Source organism: Vulpes lagopus, chromosome 11 (assembly GCF_018345385.1).
Source record: "Vulpes lagopus strain Blue_001 chromosome 11, ASM1834538v1, whole genome shotgun sequence".
NCBI lineage: Eukaryota > Metazoa > Chordata > Mammalia > Carnivora > Canidae > Vulpes > Vulpes lagopus.
In genome coordinates this window covers 64,177,438-64,187,055 of record NC_054834.1, presented here as the reverse complement: position 1 = coordinate 64,187,055, position 9,618 = coordinate 64,177,438, and the positions used below count along the sequence as shown (strand labels likewise).

Here is a 9,618-nt window from a genome sequence, read left to right as displayed (position 1 = left end):
TTTAGGATAATCAATCCAAAATTCTTAGCAGATTGAATTTTATTTAATACAAATTTTATTTATATTTGAATTGCATATGAAATGAATAGTACACATTACTATTTTATTCATGAGGGGGGCTTATTATTTAGGCTTGGAGTACTGAAGTCAGATTATTTACCTGGTATGTATCCAAGCACAGTAAATTGTAGGTTGGCAACTAGAAGTATGTAGAAATACATCATAAGCTGGAAGTGGCTACCTTCTTACAAGGGAATGTAGAGATTTGAAATGTTCCTCTGATCAATGTGTGGCAAGCAGCTAAAGCATTTACAATTAAACTCATCACACTATTTTTTTAAGTAACAGTCTTCGGAGTGCTGCAATCACATCCTTGTTCCTAAGGCTGTATATCATAGGATTAAACATCGGAGTCACAATGGTATAGAAAAGAGAGAACATCTTGTCAGTTCCTGCAGAATGATTGGATTTGGGCCTTAAGTAGGTGATGGTAGCCGATCCAAAGAATAAAAGCACAACAATGAGATGGGAAGAACAGGTGGAGAAAGCCTTGGCCCGTCCTCTGGCTGTTGGCAACCTCAGAATAGTGGAAATGATTTTGCTGTAAGAGGCAAGTATTAACAGAAAAGGCACCGCAACAAACAACACAGCTAGTACATAGACTGCTATCTCATGCACAACAGTGTCCCCACAGGCTAGCTTGAGGATGGGAGGTATGTCACAGAAGAAGTGGTTGATTTGGTTAGAATTACAGAAATGTAGAGAGAAAATCTGCCATGTTTGTCCTATTTGGCCTGGGACTCCACCAATCCAGGAGCCAACAGCCAGTTGGACGCACATCTTGTGGTTCATGATGAGAGGGTAATGCAGAGGGTTACAAATGGCCACGTAGCGGTCATAGGCCATCACAGCCAGGAGGAAACATTCAGTGGCTCCCAGCATAAGGAAAAAGCACATTTGAGTGGCACAGCCCAACCAAGAAATACTTCTGTCCTGAGTCCAAAGGTTCACCAGAATCCTGGGGAGGGTGACAGACACATAACAGATTTCCAAGTAGGAAAAATTTGCCAGGAAAAAATACATGGGTTTCTGGAGTGCAGCATCAAGACTGGTTATTATTATTATGAGGCTATTTCCGATTAAGATAATAACATAAACGATGGAGAACACCCCAAATAGTAACCCTTGGAGGTTTGGAAGGTCAGAAAATCCCAAGAGTACAAATTGTGTTATTGTGGAACCATTGTCTTCTGCTCTCATCTCTTCAATGTCATCTGTGGGAATGATTGAATCAGAAGTCCAAGTTACTCTGATTTCTTTGGTTCTTGTCTTCTTGCACACAAACAGGATGGCATGCCTACCAAGTTTTCCCATCCTCTGTTAAAACAAATCTGTAATTGCCAGCACTCTAGAAGTGTGGTGAAATCTAATTTTCATTATTATTAAATGTATTTGTAAGAAAAAAAGTCCCCATGGCCTTTTTTTCTGATATGAATTATATTGCTTTGCTTCTGAAGATAAGATATGTACTTATCATGTCCCTCTCCATTGTAACACTCAAAAGTACAAAATATGAATTTATGTTCACTTGTAACAAGGATTCCATTCTTTCACCTCCTATATTTTCTCCCCACCCCTCAACTCTGTTATCCACTATTATCAATTCAAAATGAATCTCATTGCACAAGTAAATATTTTAAGCCACCTAAATTGCCATTAGGGCTGAATACAGTTCATTTTTTTAAAGTAGTGGGGTTTTTTTTGGTATTTCTAAATCTCTTTGAGCTTTGACATTCTGCATGCTTAGACTATTTTTCTGTAAAACAAAATTAATGAACCAAACACTAAATATCATGGGGTGTTATTTTATCTTTAAACTGTGTATTTCAGTGTAAGATCCCTGAAATCAGCAGTCATTTTCTTTTTTTTTTTTTTTTTTCATATTTTGCAGAGTGGAGAAAAGGAAGTTAAATCCATTTTATTTCTCTTTTTAAATTTTTATTAATTAATTCATTTTTTAAGACGTTATTTATTTATTCATGAGAGACACAGAGAGAGAGGCAGAGACATAAGCAGAGTTCTGGAGAAGCAGCTACATGCAGGGAACCCTATGTGAGACTCTATCCCGGGACTCCAGGATCACACCCTGCCGAGTTACCCAGGCATCCCACAAATCCATCTTCTTAAGTTCAATAACATGAACTAACCTTCTACACCCAATCTACTCCAAAGTAACTTGGAAGCATTTTCTAAGTAGCAGCTTGAAGAATATAGGTTAATTGCAAGCAGACTATTTGGCTTCCTGTCCAAATACTTTAACTTTAACTACGCCAAAGTCTTATGAGAGCTATGGAAAATCTCTCTTTGGCATCTCAGAAACAGAAACAGATTCTCTCTCTCCCTCTGCTGGCTCCCCTCAACCCTGCTCTCTCTCTATATCTCTTAAAAAAGAAAGAGTAAAAGAAAAAAGAAAAAGAAAGAAAAGGAAATAAGATGAGGAACAATAAATGTTTCTGAGAGATCCAAGATTCCCTTCTTTGTGTGTGTGTGTGTATGCATGTGTGTGTCACACTTTTACATGTATGTATGTTTCTGTTGTACCTGAGAACAGAAAGTGGACAATGAACTTGTTCTTTAGACAGAGGTAAATATGGCATGTGGTACACATGAAGACACATTTGTGATTGTCGCTAATTGTAAAGTGCTGCCTACGTCATATTTTAAATAAACAAAACAAAACAAGAAACACTTAAATTCATAGATATACTTACCCAGGGATGGAAGGAATAGAAGCTTTCTGTAAACCAACATCAAAATAAAATAATTAAAAAGTTATATTGTGAATACTAAGTTCAGATAGATTCTTTCAGTTTTGAAAAGAAAATACTTTTGGTCATTAAATTATGGAGTTTATTTAATTGAGTGAGCAAGGAAAAGATCATTAAAAATCTCTTTTTTTCCCTAAAAGTTTAGTTTCCCCCCCCCCCCATATTCTTTAAATTAGAACCTCAAAGCCTACCTGAAATGAGCAGGTCTTTATTGGCCAAACAATAGGGAGCTGGTATTTTATTTTAGCAGATGCTTTTGGGACTTAAATCTCTGAAGCTATTACCCTTGGGCTTTGATGTTACACAAACATGTCAGTAATTATACTTCTGGTTCTGTGTAGGTCCCTGTGAATTCAGAAACAGGCAAAGACTGAGCTTTAATGTTTCACTGTCATCAAGTTGATGTATGCCAGAAAGAAAACTCCAAATTATTATTATTTTTTTAAGATTTTATTTATTTAATATTTATTTTAAAGTTTTATTTATTTATTCATGAGAGACACGTAGAGAGAGGCAGAGACACAGAAAGAAGGAGAAGCAGGCTCCCTGCAGGGAGCCCAATGGGGGACTCAGTCCCAGGACCCCAAAACCATGTTATTTGTTTATTTTTCAGAGAGAGAGAGAGAGAGAGATCACAGGCAGGGGGAACTGGAGAGGGAAAAGCAAGTCCTCTGCTGAGCAGAGAGGATCCAAGGACCCTAGGATCATGACCTGAGCCAAAGGCAAATGCTTAAACTACTAAGCCACCTAAGTGCTCCCAAAATTATTATTATTATTTTTATTGGTGTTCAATTTGCCAACATATATAATAATACCCAGTGCTCATCCCATCAAGTGCCCCCCTCAGTGCTTGTCACCCATTCACCCCCACCCCCCACCCACCTCCCTTTCCACCACCCCTTGTTCGTTTCCCAGAGTTAGGAGTCTTTCATGTTCTGTATTCTTCAGCTTCTCTGAATTTATATTATTCTCCTCTAGTCAAAGAGAAAAATCTAATGAAAATTAAGTTGACCCTCCCCCTTAATCATTTCTAGCTCCTTTTGATAGTTCATTTTGTTTCTTCTGCATTTGAAACATTCTCCTTCATAATCAGTTTAGGTATGTTACTACAATTCCAAGGTATTTTCTTTTTTTATTGAAGTGTCATTGATTGGTGTAAAATTCACCCTTTCAGAATATATAGTTTTTTGGTTTTTAACGTATTTTCAAGATTGTTGAGCCATCACTATAGTCTAATCCTGGAACTGTGAGAAACCCATTCCTGTTAGGTGCCACACTCCTTGCCCCCTTCCAGTTCCCAGGGACCAATAACCAATTTTCTTACCTGCACACTGTGGGGCCCAGGAAATTTAACCAAAACCCCCTACCCCTGGACAAGCAGAGCAGGACTAACTCCATTTTGTGCTACACCCGACAGCTCCTGTATGACCCCCACATGACCAGCTTATTGCTTAAGGCGCTGCCCCACCCTAGTCAAACCGCTGGGCACACCCTAATCGGAAATCAGCTCATAACAATGTAACCCTGCCTTGTGCCCGCCAAAACTGCGCACCGATTCTGACCCAAGTAATAGGCCAGTTCAAATGGATGCTATGGGGTAAAGGATCCCTGGGTGGCGCAGCGGTTTGGCGCCTGCCTTTGGCCCAGGGCGCGATCCTGGAGACCCGGGAATCGAATCCCACGTCGGGCTCCTGGTGCATGGAGCCTGCTTCTGCCTGTGTCTCTGCCTCTCTCTCTCTCTCTGTGACTATAATACATAAATAAATAAAAATTAAAAAAAAAAAAGGGTAAGATGTAATTCAGTTGGCCACCTGCGTGTGGATCGACATGATTGTGCAACTTTCTGTGTATCCCATTGGCCACTGGCCCCTATAAAGCTTCTACGCCTCTTAGTCTTGGGGTCCAAGTCCCTGCTCTGCTGTGTTGGGTACACTTGGACCCAAGCCCGAGCTTGTAAATAAACCCTCGTATGTTTGCATCGGTGTCGGGTCCTCAGTGGTTTCTCAGATTCGTGAACTTGGGCACAACACACACTGCCCGCTCTGGACATCCCATAGAAACAGCATTATATGGCGTTTGTTAAGTGGGGTAAGACTTCTTTCCTCCAGCCTAATGATTACAAAGTTCATCCATGTTTATGCTTGCGTCAGAATTCCGTGTCATTGATGGCTGAATAATATTTCAGTTTATGGATATAATACATTTAGTTGATTGATTCATCAGTTGCATGAACATTTGGGTTGTTTCTGCCTTTTGGCTATGTGAACAAACATACTAAAAGCATTCTTGTCAATCGTACCTTGTTTGCTCATGAAGGAGCATATCTTCTCCCACTCCCCACCACACATCATCCACCATTTCATTGACATTACGACTCCATCACCTTTTCTATACTTAGTGTATCCATTACTGAATTATGTTCCCTTTGTTCATAAAAAATTATATATAAAAATATATAAAATATACTACATTTGAGATTTCAGGAATAAGACCAATGTTTATATTTTATATTCTCTAAGCTCCCTAGTACATGATTTGCAAAAGTAACTGCTTTCTAAATATTCATTGCTGAATCTTCTTAGCTATTTAAAATGAAAGGTGATATGTGAAGAATAATAATACATTGTATTTGGGGATTTATCTATTAATAGAGTTCATATGTGCAAAAATAATGCATTTAAAGAAGTTTATCTAGATGCAGATAATTCTAAAAAAGCAGAGAAAAAGAGGTAGCCCCTGTCTTATTATTACTAATGGTCCACTAATGAACAATTTGCTTATTATCCTCATAATTTTAGGGGCTGTTGGTCTTTGTTTAATAATAAAAAAATAATTCTTACATCAGGGAACACAAAGTGGTTCCCTTGAACTAATACCAAGACTGCATCTGGTCACTCACCTCATGCTGCTTAGTCAACAGGAAACAGAGGTTTCTCTACCAGTTGAGGGTGATTGTTCCTGAATATAAGGGGAACAGATGATCTTTACTATAGAGATAGGGTAATGAGGTGTATTTCTGGAACGTAAGAGAGCCTCTGGGGGCACCTCTGAGAACTCACATGTCCAATATTAAAAAGTGAATGGAAAACTGTAACAGACCCAGATAAAAAGAACTAGAAGTGATACCTATATTGAGGGATCAAGCTTTGGGCCACTTCACAAGACAAGGAAACAAGACAACTGGGATACTAATTGAAATTAAAGGGGTTATGGCAGAGGCTGTGGAAAAAAGGAAATGCTATGGTACCAGCTATGATCATGTGTCCCATGGGGAAAACAAGACTGTAGGAGTTACGATGTTGCTTTTCCTTTGTTGTGATATAAATATATTGACTAGTATTTCTGTCTCTCCTATTTCCTCTGATTCCTAACATAAGATACGTTGAGAAGGTTTAAACTTTTACTTCAAGGTTTTTGCATGTTATGGGATATGAAAGCTGTGTGACAGCCTCAAAGACCCTGGACCACTGCATAAGGATAAATTGGCATATGAAACTTTGTGTCACTCTTTTTCTTTCCATTGCATGCATGCATCTGTTAAAAATAAGCATATTTTTGCTGTTGTCTTATTTGAAAGTGGATTGTGAGTAAAAGACATGCCTCTGAATGGCATGTTGAAAAGGGGGTGGATTATTTGGGATCCTGCTGCCAATGTGGTTGTTGCTGGGAGCTGCATTTCCCAAATCTTCCCAGCCAGGTTTCAAGATAGCATTATTAAAAAGAAAAAATTGCATGAGGTTTGGTCATAAATAGCCTCTTTCCTTAATGATTATAGTGGTTCTGCTTTTATTACCAAAGTTATGAATTAAGCAGCTTCAATAATACGGGGACCACAAAGGCTTCAGCACAGACCAAAGAAAAAGAGGGCATAGCTAAGTGGGTGGCCCCAGGAAATTCCGACTATGTTAGGGCTAAAAAAGAAATTTGGGCTTTGCTGGCTACCACGGAGTCTTGGGAATTTAATAGGTGCCTGTACCCCCGGAGGAAATATAGGATTCTCCCTGAGAGAAAAGCAGTGTGGACCATCATGAAAGCTCAGCAAATAACAGCAGCCCTGCAGACCTTGAGAAAAATACCAATACCCCTTAATTTCAGGTATTTCTTCACTTGGAAATGGCTATTTTTTTTAAGTGGTGTAATATTTGGTGCCATAATTATTCAGCATCAAAAGGCAGTGCTGTCACAAAACTAAGGGTTTCATAGGCAGCTGGGTATGTAATATTGCACCATATACACTCCTCCTAATAGACACTTATGGAATTTCAGAACTTAGCAAACATGAAAAGCTATAGATAATTACTCATCTGATATTGCTTTGTGTGATTTTCTATAATTTCAGACAAGTAATCTTGGCTAAGTAAAAATAAAAATATTAGAGTACTTTGGTGAGTGTGCAGCTGTGAGTGACTTACCACATGAAACAATCAAAATGCTCAGGAGAAACACTATTGGTCAGAAATCCAAAGACAAGATTCCTAGGGGGATTTAAAACTGACAGTGATTCAGGCTGTGTCTTTTGGGGATATTTGCAACAAAGAGTACCTGGCTTTAAACATACTTTGTAAACATTGATATTTCCAGGTCAAATATTATAAATATTTATTATCATAGAGAAGAAATACTATAATAATAAAAATAAAGCACAGTAGAAATTTTTAATTATGAAAATACACTTTGCAGATTCATGCCTCTCATTTCAGTCTTCAAAGTCCCACCAGGTCATGTGGGTTGATCTCTGCTTGAGGATACAGGTGATATATTGCAGGGCTGATTCTGTTTCTGAGATGCCAGAGAAAGATGTTTCATCCCTCTAGTAAAACCTTGGTTTATAAAAGAAAGAAGATAGGAAGGCAAATGGCCTTCCTTGAAATTAATCTATATTCTTCAAGGCGCTACTTAGACAAAATTTCCAAATTACTTAGGAGTAGATTGGGTAGAGAAGGTTAGCATCATATTACTGAACTGAAGTTAAGAAAATGGATTTATTTTGTATTATTGCTTCGATAACATACTTGCCTCTCATTATCTCATTGTAAATATACATTTTAATTAAGGTGAGCTATTATACAAATATATGTACTTAACATCTATCAAGGGCTTAAAATGGTGCAGGTACTATTTACAGCATCTGCTCAGTTAACCATCCAACAGCCAATGATATGTGTGCCATATTCTCCTCATTTTACAAGAAGTTAACTGAAGCATGAAAAATGAAGTAACTTTTTCAAAAAGTCACTCATTAGCTGAGTATGCAGCTGGCATATGAATCAAGAGAACCTAGCCTCCTTCATCATCCATTAATCTACCATGTGAATGAGATATATTACACATGAACAAATACATGCGTGCTTTACTATATCCCTTAAGACAACATGATAAAGCACATTTTAGCATTAACTTCAAGCAAATAATCTTTCAATAGTAGTCTTATTATTTAGCAGCAATTTTGAAACTTTTAAATGCTTTATTGCCTCATTTTACAACTTGAGATTCGGCTGTATGAAAAACGAGTGTTTGATAACATCCATTGTGTATCTGCTGGTAGGCATGTCACAAATTCCATTTAGAGTTTGTAACTGGGGATTTAGATGAATCCCAGAACCTTATAGCTCATGAGGAATCCACTTTTAACCTTACAGCTCTCTTAGCGGCATCTTTTACATCTTTATTTCTCAAACTATAAATCAACGGATTCAACACTGGGATAATAATGGTGTAGAACACGGAGATAATTTTATCAGTGTTGGGAGTATACAGATAGCTGGGCCGTGAGTAAATGAAGAGAAGAGTCCCCTGATAGATGGCCACAGAAGTCAGGTGAGAGGCACACGTGGAGAAGGTTTTCTTTCTGCCACTGGAAGAGCGGATCCTCAAGACTGAGCGCAGAATGAAATAGTAGGAGATGACAATGACGATGAAGCAGAAAATTTCCACTGAGCTGCCATATGTGGAGAGAAGCCACTCATTAACTGAGGTGTCTGTGCAGGATAGCTTAAGCAGGGGAGGGAGGTCGCAGAAAAAATGATTAATGACATTTTTATCGCAGTATTTCAGAATAAAGGCAAAGGATGTGTGAACCAGGGAACTCATGTTACCTCCAATGTAGGACAAGACAATCAACCATACACAGATGCCCCGAGACATCACAACTGTATACAGTAGAGGATTACAGATGGCAACATAGCGATCGTATGCCATGGCAGCCAGGATAAAGGATTCTGTATCAGCAAAAGCACATGAAAAATAAAACTGTAGGGCACAGCCATAAAGGGAGATAGATTTATTTTCTGAGAGGAAGTTGACCAACATCTTGGGAACAATGGCTGAGGAGAAACAAAGGTCTGCAAAGGAGAGGTTGCTAAGGAAAAAATACATAGGGGTTTGAAGGTGAGGGTCGGTCCTGATTAACATCATCAGTCCAATATTCCCTGTTAAAATCATACCATACAATGTCAGAAACACGAGGAATAGGACAATCTGCAGTTCAGGGCGGGTTGGAAACCCTAAAAGAATAAACTCGGTCACCAAGGTGTAGTTTCCATCCATCAATTCCATATTCTCTGTTGTTTTCTTTCTATGATAATTTAAACATCCTAAAATGGTTTATTGAAGGAAAGAGGAAAACAGATATAATTACACGGTATTTTATTGTTAGTGAACAAGCAAACAAGTAAGCAAATAAAGACTCCAAGCCCAAACTCCCTTTCAAATATAAACCTGAGAAATGTATTTCAGAATTTAGTAGCTATCAGGTCCCATGGCTGATGGTTTTATCTTACTTGTTTGATGA

At 38.3% G+C, this 9,618-nt stretch overlaps 2 protein-coding genes across 2 annotated transcripts; both read right to left on the bottom strand.

Moving 5' to 3' along the window:
* Positions 1-324: 324 nt before the first annotated feature.
* On the bottom strand, positions 325-1,260 carry LOC121472229 (olfactory receptor 10AG1-like). Its single transcript, XM_041723455.1, has one exon. The coding sequence runs from the start codon at positions 1,258-1,260 to the stop codon at positions 325-327; it is 936 nt and encodes a 311-aa protein (XP_041579389.1).
* A 7,178-nt stretch (positions 1,261-8,438) lies between these two features.
* LOC121501514 (olfactory receptor-like protein OLF1) lies at positions 8,439-9,383 on the bottom strand. Its single transcript, XM_041773576.1, has one exon. It carries the CDS (start codon positions 9,381-9,383, stop codon positions 8,439-8,441), a length of 945 nt encoding a protein of 314 aa, XP_041629510.1.
* Positions 9,384-9,618: the final 235 nt, after the last annotated feature.

Bases quoted from the DNA above. Each gene is read 5' to 3' on its own strand.
- LOC121472229 (XM_041723455.1), bottom strand. From the start codon at position 1,260: ATGAGAGCAGAAGACAATGGTTCCACAATAACACAATTTGTACTCTTG.
- LOC121501514 (XM_041773576.1), bottom strand. From the start codon at position 9,383: ATGGAATTGATGGATGGAAACTACACCTTGGTGACCGAGTTTATTCTT.